The sequence below is a fragment of the Acanthopagrus latus genome, chromosome 23 (genome assembly GCF_904848185.1).
Source record: "Acanthopagrus latus isolate v.2019 chromosome 23, fAcaLat1.1, whole genome shotgun sequence".
Taxonomy (NCBI): domain Eukaryota; kingdom Metazoa; phylum Chordata; class Actinopteri; order Spariformes; family Sparidae; genus Acanthopagrus; species Acanthopagrus latus.
The window spans coordinates 24,283,690-24,304,828 of NC_051061.1; the positions used below are offsets into that span (position 1 = coordinate 24,283,690).

Below are 21,139 nucleotides of genomic sequence, written 5' to 3' on the forward strand. Positions count from 1 at the left end.
TGCAAATAATAAAAATATATTCTTTGGTAACTAACTGATTTAAAAGTAGTTTGTCATGAAAACAAACATTAACAGGTGAACAACTTTATTTAATCACGTATGAAAGAGTTTATTTGTTTATTGTGTTTGTATTTATTGTGTTAATAAATGTATTTCGTTACATTTCACAGCTGCTTTTCATATGTATGTTTTCGTGTCTTATTTTGACATCTGACAGGCAGCAACATACACTTCCGGTGTTGCCTTTTATTTTGAAACATTTCCGGATGTGTGTGTCGGTGTCGGTGTGTCGGTGTTAGTCCGTTTGGAGGAGAGAGGCTGAGCTCAGTGTGTGTGTGACCGCAGCCTGATACACACACCGTCCTCCTCCTCACACACACACACACACACTGAACTCTAACTTTGTCTGTGTATCGATTAATCCGCCATCATGGATCTGGACCCGGCCGTTATTATTCCCGCCATCATCTTCACCGTCGTCGCCATTTATTTCGCCACCTCGCTGCTCAGTAAGAAGCCCGACGCCTCGTCCTCCGCTGCCCAGAGCAAGAAGCCCAAAGTCGGCTACGGAGATGACGTCCCCCCGTCCAGAGCTCTGGCCCCGCCGCGATCAGAACCTCCGGCTCCGGACTCACACGTCAAGGTAAAGATCCACTATGTTATCGATTTATTGGAAAATGTCCAATAATCACAAGTAATCAGAAACGTGTATTGATTGAAGACAATTCTCTCATTAATCAGCAACTTTTTAGTCTGTAAAAGTCAATAAAATACTTTTTTTTAATTAAAGAGGAACTAATAAATGTTAATACATGTTCAGAAAATGACTTTAAACTCCTTATTTTAGAAAAACATTAAAATAAATTTAAATTTCAGAGACAATTAACATATATTTATTCAGTATTTTATAATTAAAGGTGACTGAAATCACAGCAGACACATTGAACAAAGAGCCTCCATGTTTTGTATCATTTTATTTAATTCAGTTAGTTTATCAGAAGGAGTTGAAACTGTGATGTCATGAAGTCACAGAACAGACTCAGTGAATAAACGAGCTGTTCTCATCAGAACATCAGCTCCCAGAACCGTCTGAAGCTTTGGAGGTGGCAGGGTCCGCCACATAAATCCTCCTTTAAGATCAGTTTGTTTCTTGATGAAGACAAAGAGAGTCTGTGTGAAGATCTTTGAGTCCAGCCAGAACCAGAACCAGAAACAGAAACGGAACCATTCTTACAACAAAGAAACCACCTCAGCTCCTGGTGTGTGTTTACAGAAGGAATTACATTTAATTATCAGTTAAACTTCCTGCTGTTCTTCTCTGTGATGAAAATCTCACGTTTGTTTAATAATTTGACATTTTATGAACTAAACACACAATCAGTTAATCAGAAATCTAATAATCGATTGTTGAATTCTTCACTTTGAACTGTTCAGTGAGTTTATTCAGTTAAACTTTATTGTCCTGCTGTCTGTGGACAGTGAACACAGTCAGTCATCATCTAGTAAATAATCAACATTTGAATTAAATTAACCTGAATAACTGAAAGTTTTAATAAGATAAAGTGTAAATAAGTTTAATTCTGGATCAGATTAAATAGATATGAATGTATTTTTTATAGAGAGATAAGAGATGAAACTGTTATTTAATCCAGTGATGAAGAAACATCGTCTGTTCTCTTTATTTGCTTCTTGTTTGCATTTTAAAGTTCCACCAGCTGCTGATCGTTTCTCAGTTATTGATCAGGACTGACGTCACCTTACCTCCATGATACCTGCGCACAAAGACCACAGTGCTGTCGGCCACTCATAAACTAATAAACAGCCTCAATAACCGTAGAAGTTTTGAATAGATAATAACTGTTAATATAATTTACTGCACAGACGAACAGAGAAACACTGCAGAGCACGACTTCTGTCACGAGTCAGTTCATCGTTAAACACTCGAGGCTGATCAGAATGTTGGTTTAATATTATTTTCATTGATTATTATTTATTTTTTTATTTCTCAATATTTCTGTTGATAAAATTTCACAAAAGTGTTAAAACCAGAGTCCAGTGTTAGCATGTTGCTAACATGTACAGAAACACCTTTATAACTTCACCTTCTAGCGCAGGATGTTTGTACAGTGTTAAAATGAGCTAATATTAGCATGCTAGCACGCTGAACCCAGACAGTGGTTATACACTATAACACTATACAGCATGTTAGCCTTTAGCATGAAGCAATGCTGCAACCTCAGCAGTCTTTGTTTATCGACTTGTGACTTAAACAAATTAATTGATTATTAAAATAGACTTTTCATGATAATTGCCAGAAATGCGACTTTTAGTTTTAGCATAAAAACTGAAACTATCTACAAATGTGAAATAGAAATTAAACACAAGGTCCATTTACTGGCTCTTCTCAGAGCCTTCACCCTCAGTTCATGGTCTTCATCAGTGAGTGAAGTTTCCTCTTCTGGTACAAAATATGCAAAAAAAGCATATTGCAGCAATTTCAGGCACTGTTAATCTGTAAAAGCTCAAATAAATGATTAACTGAGTATTGATTGTCATCATGTCCAGTGATCAGTGGAGGATGTTCCTGTAAACATTCAACGTGGAAGAAAACATGTAATATAAAAACCAAATGTAAACAAACCTTATTTAGCATGCTAACCTAGCATCTAACCTAGCATGCTAACCAGCTCACTGGGTCCAGAGCTCCTGTGGTGCTCTGAGCTCCTCCCTGGATCACTAGATTAACGGCTAACTGAGCTAACTAGCTAACAGCAGCTACAGTTAGCAGCTAGCTGCTGGCTCTTATTTGTTTGGGGTATGTATTCGACAGGTGGCCACTTCTCACACGTTACATCTTTCACTTTAAGTTTCTTTTCTCTCTGTCGTCACATTTCTGCCTGGTTGTGGTCGATGTTGACACCAGAACCCGACCACCCTCTCTGACCACTGGATACTGATTTGTTTCTGCACACAGTGACGGACTTTATGAAAATGTTCTGAACTATTTTAAGGAGTGAGGACACAAAGTGTCCACAGCTGGACTGATCTGACATGTAAATCAGGGTTTGTTGGACCTGGTGAGTCTCTGCAGGTCACTCTGCTGCTGACCATTGTGTGCTGGCTGGTTCTGACCTTTCTCCACCTGCAGCAGAACCTTTACAGCCTGAGGAATGTGCCCACGGCGACTGTAACATGCGACGGACAGACCGACCGTCTATATTTGGTGGCGGCACGAATCCTATATTTGCACCTGTGTATGTTCACGGTGTCACATGTCTGAATGTTCTGTGGAGGTGGGCGTGACGCCTCACATGGTTTCATGTGATGTTTGACAACTGGGAGGTCTGTTCTGGTATTTCATCCTGCTGATTCAGCCAGAACCGACTCTGAGTTCAGTTCAACACGCCGTGAAGTCACATTTCAAATTTCTTCCGTTGTGTCCTGGACGATTTAATCGTGCTTTAACTTTAAGTTGATCATGAGCTGCAGCTCTGAGATCCATAAAACAACATGTGAAACTCATGACTCATGTTTTATTGGTGATTGGATCTCGTTAGTTTAATTAAGCTGCTGCTGATTTAGTGCACGAAACTTTAACTTCCACTGTGACACACAGAGGTGACGTTGTGTCCAGAAGTGGAGGAAGGAAGCTGGTACCAGTAAAAGTTCTGCTTCTCCTCACTGAAGTAAAAGTCTGGAAATATTCACATCAAAATGTTCTACAAGCAGAAACTCCTCCTCCTCCTCCTCCTCCCTGTGTTAGAGACGTGGTTACCGCTCGCAGTGGTAATAAAATCAGTATTTTTTAAGTGGAGTCTGGTGCAGAGCTGCCCCTGGGCGGCTAACCACTCGCTAACTGTTGAGACGCCCTCGCAGCTTCAGTCATCACAGACAAAGGCCGAAACAACAAGACCGTCTGTGTCTCGGCTCCACACAGACTTCCTTTATGTCCGCAGAGAAAGCTGTAAAAGGACCATGATGCTTTGCTGCAGCTGTACGGTACAGACAGTGCAGGCGGCCTCTCGGCAGTGAAACCTTATCAGTGGACAGGAGGGCGTGGCGGCAGAATTTAGCTGCTCGCTGACACTCAGCATAAAGATTGATGTCAGTGAATCTCTCCTCTGTTATATTTGGCTCAGACGAACACGACAGCTCAGTTTTATGTTTTACGTGTTGAGACATCCACGTGTCGACATGGCGGTCTGTGAAGACCTGCAGCCGCCATTTCTGTCTCCTGCCATGATGTTCGACTCAGAATCACTTTAATACTGTCGTCTTCTCTGAGACGGATCGAGACGGACGGGAAGGATTAGAAAAAATGAGGTTTTTTTTTTTAAAAAAAGGTCAAAGGTAAAGAAATCTAGACGACTACATACATTTACTGGAGTATTTTATGTAAGTACAGTGTACAGGTAGTTGGGCCATTCCAACACTGAAGGACATTTTACTTCCCACCCATTAAATTTCTGGAGTCTGGAGTTCCCCGTAATAAGCTACTTGTCTCTTAATAATGTTTTAAATAAGTATAATTATCCCACAACTTGCATGCAACCCTGTTACCTCAAACTTTTTAGCCTGGTCAAAGAAGAAGATAAAGGGTTAGCCATATGATGGACAGGAAGTGACATCATGAAACAGTTTACAGTTTAGCATGAGTAGAGAAAAGGTATGTCGATTTTTCATATTTTTATAACATTATCAGCCTTACTTGAATGTCTCACTTTACCTCATGCAGCCCTGCTATGCATATTTCCAGAATATTATAAATACTTAAAAAAAACTTTACTTGTTTACTTATGTAAGTTTGTTATCTTGGTAAATGCTAACAGCTAGCTAAACAGCTAGCATAGACTTGTGAGAAAAAGCTAAAATTAGCATGTATTTGCAAACAATACAAATGAAAAACATAATACAAAAAAATCCTTCCATGCCTGAGATGAGCCAGTAAAGCTTTTTATAGTTTAATGCCTATTACTGATGAATATGTAACAGAAAATTGTCAAATAGATTTTTTGAAAATTCTGAAGCCCAAATGTCTTCCAGTTCTGAAATCACCCAGTTACATTTGTACCTGAAGCTGCCAAAAGCGTCTATACTAGTATTTCCCACCATTTTAACTTGTGGGCTGTCATTAAAAAACTATTGTTTGTGTTCATGATGAGAACATGTGCTGTGTAATCTGGTCCTGCATGCTAACGTTAGCAGCTCTGCTCTTATCTGCGTCACCGTTACAGCAGATGTTAGATCAGCAGAGCACCTGGTAGTCCTCATCCTGCAGGGCCGTCTGTCCAGGGTCCAGTTCAGTCTGTTAGCACAATGCCATGACACAGGCTTTGTTAGCGTTAGCCTCAGTCTGTTAGCATGATATCATGACTAGGGACCTTCTGGTTGCAGAACAGAGTCATTTTACAACGTAGTTTTAGTTCTTTTACTTGTGTAATTGTTCTGACTACTTCCTCCACCGCCTGATTCTGCCCAGATTAATACCCAGGTCAGGTAGAACCCGACCCAGATCAGCCTGCTGTGTTGTCCTGGTCCAGTCTGTTGTCAGTACCTGACCGCAGCAGCTCCCTGTTAACAGATTTACAGCCCTGTGTATCTCTGCCATCTGACCCGGGCCCAGTATGGCTCTGTGACATTTATGTTGGTAGCATGTTGTTCTGTTCCATCTTCTAAAGTTGCAGCTGCAGCGGCTCCGCCTCCATCCAGCCTGCAGCCTTAAAAGGCAGCGAGGACGTTCGCTGCACTGCATCCTGTAATTTTGTGCATTAAACTGTCGGAGCCTTTGTTGTTCTGATGGGAACATGTGAGGACGGGTTCTGTTCACGCTACGGATAAAAAGTGTGTTTTAAAATGAGAAAAGTGAGAAGAAGAAACTGAGCATGATAAAAAGAGAAGGTGTGTGAAGTTATCGGCTGCTGAGCTTCATCAGAACGTTTCTTCTCCTCGTCCTCTGATCCAGCGGCGTGTTGTCGTGGCGACGCAGCTCCGTCCATATATGGACATGTTATTATGTTACTGCAGGTTGAAGGAGGAGAGACGGTGTGAGAGCAGCTGCTCTGTGTGGAGGACAGAGGCAGAGTCAGTCCCGTCTGCACGGTTCTGTATCAGCTATAACCGGGCCGGACCTGCCAGATCTGCTGGACCTGCCGGGTCTGTGGTGCTGCTGCCCGGAGTGTGACACGCACAAAGAAACGATCCACTGAGACTCATGACAGTTGAATAAAAGAACAGCTTAAAGAACCAGAATCTGTCACATCTAAAAAACAAAATAAATGGGAGATTTTCATCGTTATCAAATGTTTTAAAGTGTCATCAGCATTTTTTTGAGCAGCAGAAGAAGAAACTGTGAGGAAAAAACACTTTCAACCTGATTTTGGGGGCAGTTTTAATTGATACATGCAGATTTGATGCCAGAGTGACAGATTCAGCGTCTCGTCAGCCTGAGCTGACGGCCCGGGGACGTCGCCAAGATGGCTGCTGAGTGGCAGGAGCTCCCTTTAAGAACCGTGGTGTCGGCTGTAGGCGGACCGGACTCGTCAGCTCTTTCTTAAGAAGTGAGCGTTGATGTAATGACGCTCATCGTCTCACTGGATGAAGGTTTTGGGCTCTAAATATCTAAAAAGCTGCAATTTATTCTTATTTCATGCTTTTAATTTGAAAAGGCATCCTACCACCTGTCAGGTTAGAGGTCTGCGTTCACAATAAAAGGGGCGGGGCATGACTCAAGATTGAAGTCCCTGGTTGTGCTTCATCCCATGAGTCAGCTGTCCGGTCCAGAAGCCTGGTGCTGACTCACCCGGTAGGTGTGGCTTGAATGGCGCTGTATTCTGATTGGACCTCCTGTTGTCTGACATACCTCTGCTGGTATTTCCCCCCTGGCCTGGCCCAGTTCCTGCCTCTCCTCCTCCCTCTGGAGCCGGGCCTCGTCTGGTCTGGTCCGGTTTGACGACACCTCTGCTTCTTGGCGCTCAGAGCTGTTGGCCAGGCGTCAAATCCAGGAGAAAACAATGGCATGGAGCTCATTTCTCCTCTGTGGTGGGTCAGAACCACACCCAGCAGTGAGGGCACATCCTGGCATGGACTGGATTTTCTGTTTTGGATGTGATGAAGACGTCCAGTCCCATCGGACACTGAGGAGAGTTCAGAACCTCTTTACAGAAACAGACGAGCTGAGAGGAAGTAGAGAAACTGCACAGAGGACAAGTTCTGTTGTTTCCACAGAGGAAGCCAAGCGGGCCGGTACCGGACTGAAGAGGAACTAAATGAGAACACTGAGCCTGCCGCACTCTGTCTGAAGGAGACTCCTGCAGACTGGACTCTGTTGTTCTGTCACATAACGTCACAATAATCAGAAGAAAACAGTTCTCAAGAGGGAACGTTTACTTAAACACACAACTCAGACAGATGATCTGGAGGCTTCATGTTTATATCAACATAAATATAAATGAATCAGTATTTATGATGAATAGATACGTTGACATGACATCATGTAGACCAGATGTTTTGTAGCAGCAGGACGAGCGACGAGGCTGAAGAGGTCGGTGTGTTTACCAGGACAACTACAGCTAATAAACCGAGTCAGAACAGCGAACAGCACCAGAGATACTGTGTGAGTTCACAGTTTGAGTCCAGCATAGATAACGTAACCAACAGAGCCAACACCTGACAGACGGAGACGGGTCGGTCTTGTCAGAATCGCACGTTGGAGGCGGAGCTTACCTCAGGGACGACCTGCTAATGTCCACTGTAACATTTGAGAGTAACTCAAAGACTAACGAGTGAAACATCTGCTGAGCAAACAGTCTCCATCTCTGAAATAAAGATTTATGTGTTCATTTCTAGCAGCACCGCTAACTGTTGCTAACCTTAGCTGCCTTTAGCTAGTTAGCTCAGTTAGCTCGGACAGGGAGCTCGGAGCACATCACATTTGTTTCAAACTAAACCTGGTTGTTTAAAGAAAGACTCAGAGTGGCGACCCGGCTCGCCGACTGACCGTCTGCAGTAACAGAGGATAAAGTGTCGGGTCGGGTCGAGCAGCTTGCTGAGCCGGGCCTCAGGCGCTGCACCAACCGGATCTGCTTCCTCTTCGGTGTTTGCTCAGGTTGTTCTGTACATTCGCCTCGTGCCCGGAGACTCGATGCTCTTCCTCTGTCGCTGAGCTAAAATGGCTTTTAGCAGAGAAGCACTCAGTGTAACGTTACAGATCAGATATAATTATCCAGGAAACGCTCCAAGGCTGAGAGGACTTCATCACCGCTCGCTCTGCCAAACGAGTCCACGCTCTGCTCTTTGTTTGTTCTTGATTTCACTTTGACTTCCTGAGAAACAAAAATGCTTTTTGTTTTTTATTCAGAGTTTTATAATCTTCATGCAACAGCTGACAGATTGAATGAGGAATATCTGGATTTATATGCAGATTAACATAATTATGGTGTTGTCTCATAATCTTGATTTCTATCATATCTTAATATTTCCTTCAGTCTTGGTATCACACCTTCACATATAAAGTCTCTTACATGATGGAAACGTATGATTTTAACATCCAGCTGTTTCCAGCAGAAATGGGTTTTCATAATCGCTCTAATGATGCTTGATTGATTTATTCCCCGGAGCAGAACTATAACGATGATCTCATGCAGGATTTACTCACCCAACAAACATCTGACCAATTTAGGACGGCGCAGGCAGCCGGGCCTCGGTTTATCATCCTGCTGACTCACACAGTGATTTAATGACGCTGCGTTTAGGAGCACGTTGTTTCAGCCAGTCGGCATTTTGCTGTTGAGATTATTTCGGTGTTTCACGGCTCAGAAATTCAGAGGCTGAGGAAGTGCTCCTGTCAGAGGGCGAGAGGGCAGCTGTGGGATTAAGAAACCCGGCTGGCAGCAGACGGTCCAGTGGGATCGGTTTAATGCAGTCAGGACTGATGCATTCACTGTCTGACCTGCCAGGATGCCACCAGTTGTCACTGCAGTGAGTCATCAGTGGCTGAACTGTGGCGCCTGTCCGGGTCCAGACTGGATTTGACTGATCGGACCAGACAAGAACTCTGCAGTCGGTCCCCTGGTCCTGATATTTCTCTGCTGATGATGTGACCGCAGGAGGACAGGTTGATCTCTGTTTCATGTCAACAGAGATGTGTTTAGCCTAGCTTAGCACAAACACCAGTCAATCCTGTGGTTGGCAGAACAGACGCCTCGATGCTAACTACAAGCTAAGACTCAGAATAAGGAAACTCTAAACTACAGAGACTCACAAACAAACATTCAGCTCGTTAACTCCCAACACACCAACACGACGGGTCGACAGTACCATGTTTTCATCAGGATCAACACTAAGTGGACCCAAAATAAGATCATACCAAACTGAAAGAACAGCTAGCTTGAAGCTAAAGAAACAGCTAACTCTAAGATAAATGAGTTAATTAAAGCTATTTAGAAGCTAATTAGAGTAAAAAAAAAAAGATATTTTACAGCCTCCATGCCGCCATGTTTGTGTCACGGCGCCGAGCTGAAGGAGCTCAAATGTCCATCAGTGCTGGGTCAGCACTTTAGACAGGTGTGTGTGTGTGTGTGTGTGTGTGTGTGTGTGTGTGTGTGTGTGTGAGAGACAGGTTGCAGACACTGAAGTGGGTTCAGTTTGTTCTGGTGTCAGCGGCAGGCGGCGGCTGATCCTCAACGAGGAGCTGCAGCTGACAGAAGTCAGTCAGTCTGTCAGAGGTCAGCCGGCCAATCAGCTATCAGCAGAGGGTTCCCATGACAACGAGCACCTCAGCTGATGATCAGAACCGCAGACTGTGTTCACCTGATGATGTCACATTCTGATGTTTTAAGATAACTATTTGAAACCGTTTGTCTCTCCAGGCTGCTCCAGAACCAGTAAAAGCTCCAGAACCAGTAAAAGCTCCAGAACCAGTTAAGGCACCGGAACCAGTTAAGGAACCAGAACCAGTTCCAGAACCAGTTCCAGAGCCAGTTAAGGCACCAGAACCAGTTCCCGAGCCTGTTCCAGAGCCAGTAAAAGTCCCAGAACCTGTCCCAGAACCAGAGACTCTTCCAGAACCAGAAGTTGTTCCAGAACCAGTTGCAACACAAGAAGTAGCTGCAGTACCAGAACCCATCCCAGAGCCAGAACCTGTACCAGAGCCAGTGTCAGTACCTGAAACCCTCCCAGAACCTGTCCCAGAGGCAGATCCAGAGCCTGTGGTTGAGTCTGAACCAGTATCTGAACCTGAACCTGTGGTGGAGGAGTCCTTACCTGAGCTGATCCCTGGAATCACAGAGGACCGCCTGCCGACCCCTGAACCTGTTGTCGAGGTAGCACCTGAGCCTGAACCAGAACCAGAACCAGAGACCAACAGCGGTAAGACTCTTGAGTGTGTTTAGTTTATTTAGAGGGTTTGGATATTTTACACCGACCTCTGAGTTCTGACTCACTGCGTCACAGTCGGTCTCACCCAGTCTCATTAATCCGACCCGGTCTCATTAATCCGACCCAGTCTCATTAATCTGACCCGGTCTCGTCCAGATGTGACGGATTCAAATTCATCAAAGCAAACTAAATGGACCAACAGTTCATCGAACAGAAATGAAAATCTCATGTTTTAGATGATAAATGACTAAACAATCTTAATTAAGTGTTCGTGTGCCTCCAGAGTTAATTAATAAATACATGAATGAGGTCACTGTCCAGATGTTTGTGTGACTGGAGGCTGCTGGGTCACGTCATCGTCCTCCTCACTGATGATGATGTCATACCGATCCGTTCAACGATGTGGGTCGTATAAACGAAGAGAATCTGGTGAATCATTAACGTCTCACCTTCTTCCTGATTGATCTGCAACAGCAACAACCAAAACAAACGGGGCAGCAACTCAACAGAGTAACCGCTAACTGTAGCTGAATTAGCTCTGTTAGCTGAGTTAGCCTTGCAGCTAGCAGTCCAGACTTGGAGTGCAAGAGCCAGATGCTAGTTGCTTAGCATGCTAATCTCAGGAGATATCTGCAACACACAGAAGTCAAAATGTCCAAACTACGACTTCTTTACATTCTGTGATCATTTCTGTTATTTCTAAACATTCCTCCTCGTTAAGCTTCCTGCTCTGAGCGTGACGTCAGAACAAAGGTCGCCATGTGCAGCTGGTCCACTGACATAGAGACTGACAGAACCTTTCTTCTCCCGGGTCACACGTCTAATTGGATCCATACGTATCAGAAGCTTCCTTTGTCCACTTGAACGTTCAGCAGCTTGTTGTAGCAGCTGACGTCAGCGGCTGCACTCGGCTGATAAGAAGAAGCTGTCAGGCAGCTCTGACACCATCTGACTGAACAGATATATTAATAATCAATACATTTACAGTAACATATCAATACAATCCCACAAATCCACCGAGCAGAAGAACCTCCAGATTAAACAGTTCTGAGGACGTGAACACGAGACAACGGACCAGTACGATAAACAGCCGTCTGTGACCAGGTGCTCACTTCCTGTGTGTGCGTGTGTGTGTGTGTGTGTATGTGTGTGTGGAGGCGCAGCAGCCATCTGCTTTTAATCTTGAACAGTCAGTTAAGCACTTGGCAGCCGAGAACAACAGCCGCCGTCCAGACTGACAATCTGCTTTGTGTCCCTCCAACCTGTGACACGACAGGTGGAACAACAGGTGTGTGTGTGTGTGTGTGTGTGTGTGTGTGTGAGTGTGACTGTGAGTGTGACTGTGAGATCGTTAACTTTGTGCTGAGCGAACACATCACACTCACACGAGGTTAATTAAATATTCTGATCTTTAACTAAAGTGAACATTAAAGACTGTCTCTAAGCAGCATGACACAGAAGCTCCACAGAGTCTAGGAGCTTCTGTGTCATGCTGCTCAGAGACAGGAAGACAACAGGCTTCACGTCACGTTACAGTCTGCTCACATACGACTAATACAAAAGAAATAGTGAAGTAAGAATATAAAAGTACCAAAAGTAAGAGAGGAAGAAGAGGTTTTCAGTGTCTCTGGTTGATTTGCGATCCTGTCACTCAACAACAAACACCTGAGTCATCTAGTTCTACTAAAGTCTCTGCTGTGAATGTTTGACTGCTGACTGAACCGGGTCGGGTCGGCTAACCGTGTGTCCTCTGTATCTCCTGTGTGGCAGATGTGGCTGCAGCTGAAGATAAAGTGACGTTCACCCCGGGGAAGAAACAGAGCAAGTTTGAGACGATGATGACGAAGGAGGAGATCGAGGAGGAGCAGAGGTCAGTTTAACCCCGTCAGCCTCCCACAGCATGATGTCTGACATGATGCCTGACATGTTGACTGACATGATGGATGCATGACCTGCTCGCTGGCCTGTTGTATGTTTGTTTCATCCTTTGCCTGCATGAAAAGAAAGAAAGCAGCTGGTGTGAGAGGAAACTGATGAAGCTGCAGCGTGATGAACAACATGCAACTGAGGAGTTTAATTTAGTGTGAACTGAAGGAAAAAGAGACTGATTAACTTGTTGTCTTCTCACTTTAACTTTACGTCATGATTTCCTGCGTTTGCCTCTCAACTTTGAAACCCACAACAAATTAGCAGAGCTAGCATTAGCTTATTCTTACAACTGATATAATTTTCATCCAGCAGCTCTAATCGTGACGCCCAATCAGTTTTTTTTGTTTGTTTAGGGTAAAAAAAATCAGTAGTTTGATTTCAACATTGGTGGAAGAAGTAGAAACACCACAGAGCAGAAATACTCCACACAAAGCCTTCATTCAGACTTAGCTTAATGCTAACTTTAGTGTTCACTACCGCGCTAGTTTTATCATCAGTGAATGAAACACAAACTCACAAACTTGTTCTTACGACAAGATTATTACTGAATATGGAGCGCCACAAGCCAAGACGAAGCTAACGTTAGCATGCTAATATCTGACCTGTTCAGGGTGATCGACATGTCTGACCTGTGATGAAAGCAAAACATACCTCATCATGAAAAGTTATGTGTTAGTTTAGTTAAATTAACGTTAACAGTATCGGTATCGTCCCCTCTAACATACGCAGATTTGTTCATGAAGGCAGACGGACATTTATAAAAATATTCTTTCAGCTTTTGTTTTTAGTTGGTCATTAATTCATGAAGCTTCTGTCTCTGCATGCAGCCGACAGAAAAGATGGCTGACAGTCACGTGTCTTCTCACCGCGACTCTCAGGTCACATAGCTTCATGTCAGGATGTTTGTCCTCGTCAATAATCGATTTGTTCTTATCTTAGTTTTGCATTAATGTGTAAAGATGACAGATTTCTCAGTCTTGCTGGAGCCGCTCCGGTCGGACGCTGAGGATCTGTTGTGTAATCCTGTTACGTACCGTCTCTATTCAGAGCCTGAAGGTGGACCGAGTGTTCAGCCCAGTTAAAGAAAAGAGGGCGAGTGAGGAAGAGACGCGGTTCAGTTTAGTTTACTGTTCTTTGTTTGTCGGTCAGGGAGTGATCGTCTGCAGCTGCTCTGATTGGAGGCGGCTCTCAAAGCGTCTCCGAGGCCTGGCAGCGCTGCGTTTGAGTTCCTGCAGAGGGAAAGTGTCTTTGTCTCTGTGTGGAGCATGTTTCCCTCCTCGTCGCAGTGTCTCTGGGCCAAATGACCTCACAGATGAATAAATATTTCTGCAGCAGAGGGAAAGAGTTGATGCTGAACAGCCTCCAACTTCCTCGTTCCAGCTGCCCTCACACAGCCTCTGTAGACTCCCTGAGCTCTGTGAACCATGTTTAACTGGCTGTGTTCACCACAACGTGTTCAACGTGTGAAAAGTGAAACATGTTCAAAACTCAGTCATCTGCTCCCCTTCAGGCCGTTTGTGTGAACTGTTCCTTTAAATTAACTTGATTTATGATTTTAAAACATAATTAGATGATAACTTGTGAACGTGCATGATGAAGATCTTGATCAGACACATGAGTTTAAGGCTAAATAATGTTTTTCAGAAGAGTTTAGTTCAGACGTTCAGGATCAAAGTCAAAGACTGAAGCTGCAAAATTAAAGATAAACGTCTCAATAAATCTATTCAAACACCGTTAAATGCATCAAAATAAATATTAAACCTTCTTTAAATCGAGCAATTCTTTAAACTCGCAGATTAATTAATGTGACATTTTATCATCATGTCTTTTATTTTTAACATTTCTATTTGTGTGTTTAATGGCGACTTCATTTATTTATTGAGACATATTTCTATACTTTTGATTTTGTCAGTTTCAGTCCTCTATATATTTATATATATTATTTTATATATAATATATAAATATAAAAGATATGGTCCTCCTCGTCTCCTCCCCGTCCCTCCTCCGGTCCATCTGGTCTGCTGACTCCAGGTCAGCTGGATCGTGGATTCGACGCCTCAGTGTTTCTGGATAATTCACACTTCTGGTGTCGAGTGTCTGACCTGCTCCACCTTTATCTTTCAGGATAGAGCTTACGTCTGATTTTACTTCTCTGTAATGACCCAGCAGCTGTCAGTGTGTTAGAACGACCTGGTAGGTGATGTTTATATTCAATAATCCTCCGGTCCTCCCCACAGAACCCCACAGAACCCCACAGAACCCCGACAAGTACGGATCGACTGATGACTCACAGATTTTATGTGTTTTCTACCAATTATATTCATTTTCTTTCATAGAAAAATATTATTTTGTTTATTATTTCTTTATATGAAACAAAAAAACTAAATGTTTCTCTGAACTAGAACAGAACCAAAGAACCATGGATCTGTCGAATGTGAATATTTTGAAACAAGAAAGAAGTTGAGACACGAGTTCAAACAGAACATTTAAAAACATTATTAATAAGTTGGTTTTTGTGTCCAACCACTTCTGTAACTTTCTGAAACAGTGTGACATCACACCTGCTCCAAGTTGTGATTGGTCTGATCAGAAAGGAGGCGGGGCTTGTTCATTATGTTTCCTGATGAATTAGATATTATGAAATCTTTCGGGAGAGACGGATTTTATTTACATTATCATCAAAATATACTTAAAGTAATAAAGTAAAAGTACTCGGTATGCAGAAATACTCTGCATGTAGTCAAAGTACCAAAATGTCACACTTGAGTAAAACTAAAGTAGATTAAACATATTATACAGATTTCTGATCGTCACAGTCTGTTCTTCATTTGATGATTACTGAATGTAATCTGTAAAGTAACAACTAACTAAAGTCATCAGATAAATGTAGCGAAGTCAAAGGATAAAGTAGAAGAAAATGGAATTATGGTCTTTTATTAGTTTTTTTTATTAGTTAGTTATTAGTCTTTTCTTCCCTCTGCTGTCAGTTATCTGTCTGTTATCTGTCTGTCTGTTATCTGTCTGTCATCTGTCTGTTATCTGTCTGTTATCTGTCTGTCTGTTATCTGTCTGTCTGTTATCTGTCTGTTATCTGTCTGTTATCTGTCTGTCTGTTATCTGTCTGTCTGTTATCTGTCTGTTATCTGTCTGTCTGTTATCTGTCTGTTATCTGTCTGTTATCTGTCTGTCATCTGTCTGTCTGTTATCTGTCTGTTATCTGTCTGTCTGTTGTCTGTCTGTCTGTTATCTGTCTGTTATCTGTCTGTCTGTCTGTCTGTCTGTCTGTTATCTGTCTGTTATCTGTCTGTTATCTGTCTGTCTGTTATCTGTCTGTTATCTGTCTGTTATCTGTCTGTTATCTGTCTGTTATCTGTCTGTTTACAGCCTCTCAGCTGCACCAGTTAGCTACAAGCTAATTCACACCTGAGCAGGAGACGACATCTGTTTTTATAAAAGTTGTTTTAGACGTTCAGAAGTTAAAATTCCCTGAAAACATGAAAAAAACATAAATTCTACAAATGAGAAACATAAAACAAGTTTTGTTTAATTTCTGTCAGTTTGTTTTGACGACATGAACATTTATAAATCTCTGAAGTTTGAGTTTGATCGACTTTAATAATCGTAACTATGACTCATCAAACTATTATCAGTCTATCCCTGCTCATCAGTCCACCTGTCCTCCCTGTGATGCCTTCACTGACCTCATCTTCCTCCTCCTCCTCCTCCTCCTCCTCCTCCTCCTCCTCCTCCTGGTAACTGGGTCACATGGTTCATCTGTTTCCAGCCAGCTGTTACAGCAGGAGTACTGTGTAGTTGTACTCTGTAGTACTCTGTTACAGATGGAGGACGTCTCAGATTTTCTCAGTATTCACCAGAACACACTCAGTGGGGGACAAAGGAGGGAAGACGGGCCGATGTGGGTCATGTGTTGTTAGAGGCGCTGAGATGTCCATACAGGACCCACAAAGGATCCTATAGGAATCTTCGTCAGGCTTTAAGAGGGAACACAAAGGAGACGCTCTGCAGCTCAGGACTGAGACACTGAGGCAGTATCAGGACAAGCAGCGTAAATAAGACAAGCAGGGAGTAAACAAGACAACAGGGAAGTAAATAGACACGCAGGAAGTAAATAAGTCAAGCAGAAGGTAAACAAAACAAATGGGAAGTAAACGAGACAAGCAGGAAGTAAACAAGACAAGCAGGAAGTAAACAAGACAAGCAGGAAGTAAATAAAACAACAGGGAATTAAATAAGACAAGCAGGAGGTAAATAAAACAACAGGGAAGTAAATAAGACAAGTAGGAAGTAAACAAGACAAACAGGGAAGTAAACAAGACAAGCAGGAAGTAAATAAAACACTGAACAGCGTTTTAATAAACAGGGAGGAAAACTCAATACAAACGTCCATTTAGAAAATCACTGTTTTTAAAGGTTCAGTTTGTAATTGTGTTTGCGGACGGTGTGAAGTTCTTCTGTAGCAGGAAGTGAAACCTGACATGTTCAAACAGTCAATCAGCAGAATCATTAATGTCAGGTCTGTACAGAATACTTTTTATTTTCAACACTTTCACTACGTTCCTGTTTATTGTGACATACTTTTACTTCAGTTCTCCGTCCAGCTGCTGAACTGGATCCGGTCTGGTTCTGTGGGCTGAGACGTTTGTACCAGAACAGTTCTGTTTGTTATATCTGAGATTCTGGATATTAATATATTAATGTCATTTCAAAGAAAGCGCTTCTTCGTCCAGTCGTCTGTTCTATAAAGTGACTTTACTCTTCAAGTCTGCAGGAAAACAATAAACAGGCTATTTTACTTTTTAAAGCAGTTTAAGAATAAAAAGTGTTTCAGAACCACAAAACAAACTGAATATCAGATGAAACAGAGTCACAACAGATTTAATACTTTAATTCATTAATCTTTCACAGTAAAGTCTTAGCTGATGTTTATAAACTTTAATAAACGGGTTGAAAAGCCTTTAATTGTTTGTTCACTGAAGTTTAGTGAAGTGTTCATGAATGACGTCATCATAAGGTGATGCTGTGTGTGAGCGCCTTCTGCAGGACAAACACCGCCATTACACCTGACCACGGAACGAGTCGGGTGTTTACCTGAAGCAGGATGTTAATATAATATAATATAATATAATATAATATAATATAATATGTTTAAAGCGTTGTGTTTAAAATTCAGAACTTTTAGAATGAAGTATAAGACATTTATATTTATCACAGAGACGATGATCAAACTCAGGACTCCTCCAGAACACACCGCTCTGTTTCCCTCATCACGTTCAGTCTCTGCCTCCATGTGGTGCTGCTTTGGTTCTGGTTCTGGTTCTGGTCTCTGAGGACCGAGCGCTCGCTTCTGTTACCTTCATTTATTTATTCCAGCTGCTGTCCAGCTGTGCTGCTCGCCTGCTAACCCTGCATGCTACCTGCTAACACCTCAGCTAACGGTGAGTGCTGCTGCTCAGACCTGAAACCTCCTTAATGGACACACACACACACACACACACACACACACACACACACACACACACACACACACACACACACACACACACACACACACACACACACACACACACCAGTAGCTGCAGTTGTAAGAAGTTAAAGGTGTTTTATGTCAGAATGAACCACCTGTTGAACTCCTACAGGAGCAGCGATGAGCAGAGCAGCTGCTGACTACATCCACAGCTGTAGCCACAGTTAGCTTGTTAGCTCAGTTAAAGTAATCTATTACATTACACAAATGTAATCTGAATTCATTATGAATCACTTTGAAATCAAACAATATCACAAATGTGAATCTGACATTTCCTGCTCCTACAACTTCTGCTGAGCAGCTGACCCGGGATCAGTGTTCTTATGGTTCCTTTAGAGAACTTAAAGGAACAGTTCACCCTAAATATTAAGGTTCAGTCAGAGTCAGGTGACGTCTCGTCGTCCATCTGGAGCTTCACAGAGAAACAGAGATGTGTTCATTGACGCAGGAAGAGACGATGACTGAGTTTTGTTTTTTGGTGAACTGTTCCTTTAAAGGTTAAATGTTTTATTTTCCCCTAAATTTAATTTCTAGGAGACAAAGTTGTCTTTGTGTTGCATCGAGCAGCAGACTCTGTTCTCAACCTTCATTCACTCATGGTTAATTACTGATTAATTACTGATTAATTACTGATTAATTATTAATGATCCAGTGTAACATTAGAACATTTAAAGGATCGAACCAGCGATGTGACACTTTCAGCACAAGTTTAATGTTTTAGATGTTGTGATGAATCAAACTCGCTGCTTCGCTTCTTTAAAAGTTAACAATTAAAAGTCATATTTCATGTTTGTGATCTGAACAGAACTTCTGTCTCGTCTCTTCTTCAGAGTTCCTGAATGATCCACTTCAGACGCAGCTCGGCGTCTTCGGTCGTCTCCATCTTCCTCCAGCCGACGTGGAGACGACGGATGCCGACGACTGAACGACTCTTCAGTTTCACCCTTCGTGTCCCCGGAGCCTCTCGGCGACGTCTTTACACCAAAGTGCCTTCAGGAAGCTGCGACTCCACCGCTCTGCGTTTTGTGTGCAAGATTTTTAAATGAAGGAGAAAATATTAACAGAAACAGAGTGACGTGATGATGATGATGATGATGATGATGATGTTTGTCGAGACTTTAAAACTATTTAACTGATTTAAATGAAGTTACTTTAGTCTGCCAGTTAAAACAGTAACAATAAACCGTCAGTCGGCTGATTTCAGGTCAGTTTGAGGTTTTGAGTTCTTCTTCTGTGTTTGATTTAAATGTTGAACATGAAATAAATGTGTGAGACTGAAGACGTGATGCAGCTGTGGTTTGTTCCAGCAGGATATAAATATGGTAATATATAAATATTAATGTGGCTCACAAACAAGACAACAGCGCCATCAAGTGAACAGACAGACGGAACAAGTGAAATGATACAAAACAGAAATAAATGTTAAAGAAGTGATAAATAATTTAACACATCAGCTGAAAACTTTCCTGTTTATTTTGTTTGATCAACTTAAAGCAGCTTTTTAAAATTAATGAAGAAATCTTCTGAACACGTTTCCTCAATTATGAATACATTTACATAAAGTTGCATTAAATAACAAATAAAATAGAACAAAAACATGGAAATCATTTTTTCTTTATACATATTTTCTTTATTAACCAGCAAAATGCAACCGTCCACCGTCGGAGTTCAAGAACACAGACGAGCTTCATCGCCTCGTTAGCTCATCGTTAAACACGCACTCTGCTAGCTGCACGGCTAACTGAGCTAACAGCAGCTAGTAGACAGCCATAGATAACTACAGCAGAGGTTATAGTGAGCAGCAGTTAGCAGCTAACGTTGGACATCTTGAGTCACACGTTGCACTTTTAATCTTAAAGTATTGTGTGTGTGTGTGTGTGTGTGTGTGTTGTGGCTGACTTCCCAGGGTGCAACAGGAGCAGCTGGCGGCCATCTTCCTGCTGCTGAGGCAGAACCAGGAGGCGCTGGGGGAGGTGACGGAGGGCGACATGGAGGAGCAGCTGAAGCTCTACACGCTCTGAGGCCCCGCCCCCTCACTTATGTTACCGCGGCAACGCAACTCACTAAAACTTGAATGTAAAATAGATTCGTAGATGAATTTCCCAAAGATGAAACTGTAACATGATGAAATGTTTTACATGGTGACAGTGTCGTGATCAAAACTGTGATTATTAATCACCGATAACACAAATCAATACATTACTGACTGGAAAATTACACAATATTATTTTTTATAAACTTTACATTATTAAATATCTGTCGGCAGATGTTCTTTAGTTCAAAGTTAGCTTCGTGCTAACATTAGTGTTTGCTACGTTTAGATTGATCAAGTCCTGATGAAGACGTCAGTCGTTAGATATTTACAGCCGCTAACTGCTGGTGGAGCTGTTGAGAAGCTAACTGAACAAAAGCTAATGTTAGCCTGCTAATATTTAACCTGCTGAGACCAAAAGAGATGTGTGATTGTTGTGTAGCTAATGTTAGCATGCTAATGTCTGGCCTGAGTTAAAGAAGATGCTCCATCAGGGAGCTGCTGGCTGGACTTTGTTAGCATTTTGTCTGTTTCCTCTGTTTTGAATCTTTAATGCTAAGCTAAGCTAACAGGCTGCTAGCTGTAGCTTCATCTTGTACATACTGTCCAGACATGAGAGCGTCTGAACCTGCGGCCCTGATGTTGACTGTTCTCGTGATGCCTTCAGGTTCACTGGATTTCTTCTTCAGGTCTGACGCTCTGACATCATCACACTGTCAACACAACCAGCACACTGCAATCAGAACCGAACGGACCGGACCAACACCTGAAAACATCCATCAGCTCAGTTCTGTTGTTTCACTCTTTGTGTCACGTTTGGAAACTTGTTGAGGAAATGATTTAATTTTTTCTTGAAATATTTCAGATCTAAATTTGACTTAAAACATTTCAACTCTTTTCTCTTTGTCAGAGTTTGATTGTAGAAAAGTATAAAAAAAATCTCCTGAAGTTACAGCAGCTTGTATAGCAGCTGTTGCTGCTGCATTCTGGGTAATGTAGTGTTTTCTGACTCCTTTATGTGGTCGTGTAACGACTTCTGTGTATTAATTAGACAAACAGACTCTTCAGACTCAGTATTCACCGTCTGATATGAAACTTTGATCAGACGTCATCGTGCAGAACAACAACAGACTGTTTGTATTCTGAGATTTTTAAATGAAATGTGTTTTTTCATGATAATAAATCTGAATATGAAACATCTGGACTGTTTATTGATGATTTAATGCAAATACAGAAACATGGAGACCATAAAGACAGTT

The 21,139-nt window shown here is 42.2% G+C and overlaps 1 protein-coding gene across 8 annotated transcripts; it reads left to right on the plus strand.

The window, feature by feature from the left end:
- Nucleotides 1-262: 262 nt before the first annotated feature.
- On the plus strand, nucleotides 263-21,081 carry si:ch73-366l1.5 (FILIA-N KH-like domain-containing protein). 8 transcript variants are annotated; one of them, XR_005072827.1, is made up of 6 exons: nucleotides 264-643; nucleotides 9,867-10,365; nucleotides 12,145-12,244; nucleotides 14,428-14,496; nucleotides 17,695-17,759; nucleotides 18,679-19,127. XR_005072827.1 is itself a non-coding variant. In XM_037088662.1 (5 exons), exons 1-4 carry the CDS (start codon nucleotides 431-433, stop codon nucleotides 14,459-14,461), a joined length of 846 nt encoding a protein of 281 aa, XP_036944557.1. In that variant the 5' UTR covers nucleotides 264-430; the 3' UTR covers nucleotides 14,462-14,496; nucleotides 19,755-19,805. The 8 variants fall into 8 exon arrangements, 5 of the variants coding, with proteins under 5 accessions (XP_036944555.1, XP_036944557.1, XP_036944556.1 ...); XR_005072825.1 differs by lacking the exons at nucleotides 14,428-14,496; nucleotides 17,695-17,759; nucleotides 18,679-19,127 and adding exons at nucleotides 19,755-19,924; nucleotides 20,548-21,081 and having other exon boundaries at nucleotides 263-643; XR_005072826.1 differs by lacking the exons at nucleotides 14,428-14,496; nucleotides 17,695-17,759; nucleotides 18,679-19,127 and adding exons at nucleotides 19,755-19,924; nucleotides 20,570-21,081 and having other exon boundaries at nucleotides 263-643.
- The last annotated feature ends 58 nt before the right edge of the window (nucleotides 21,082-21,139 follow it).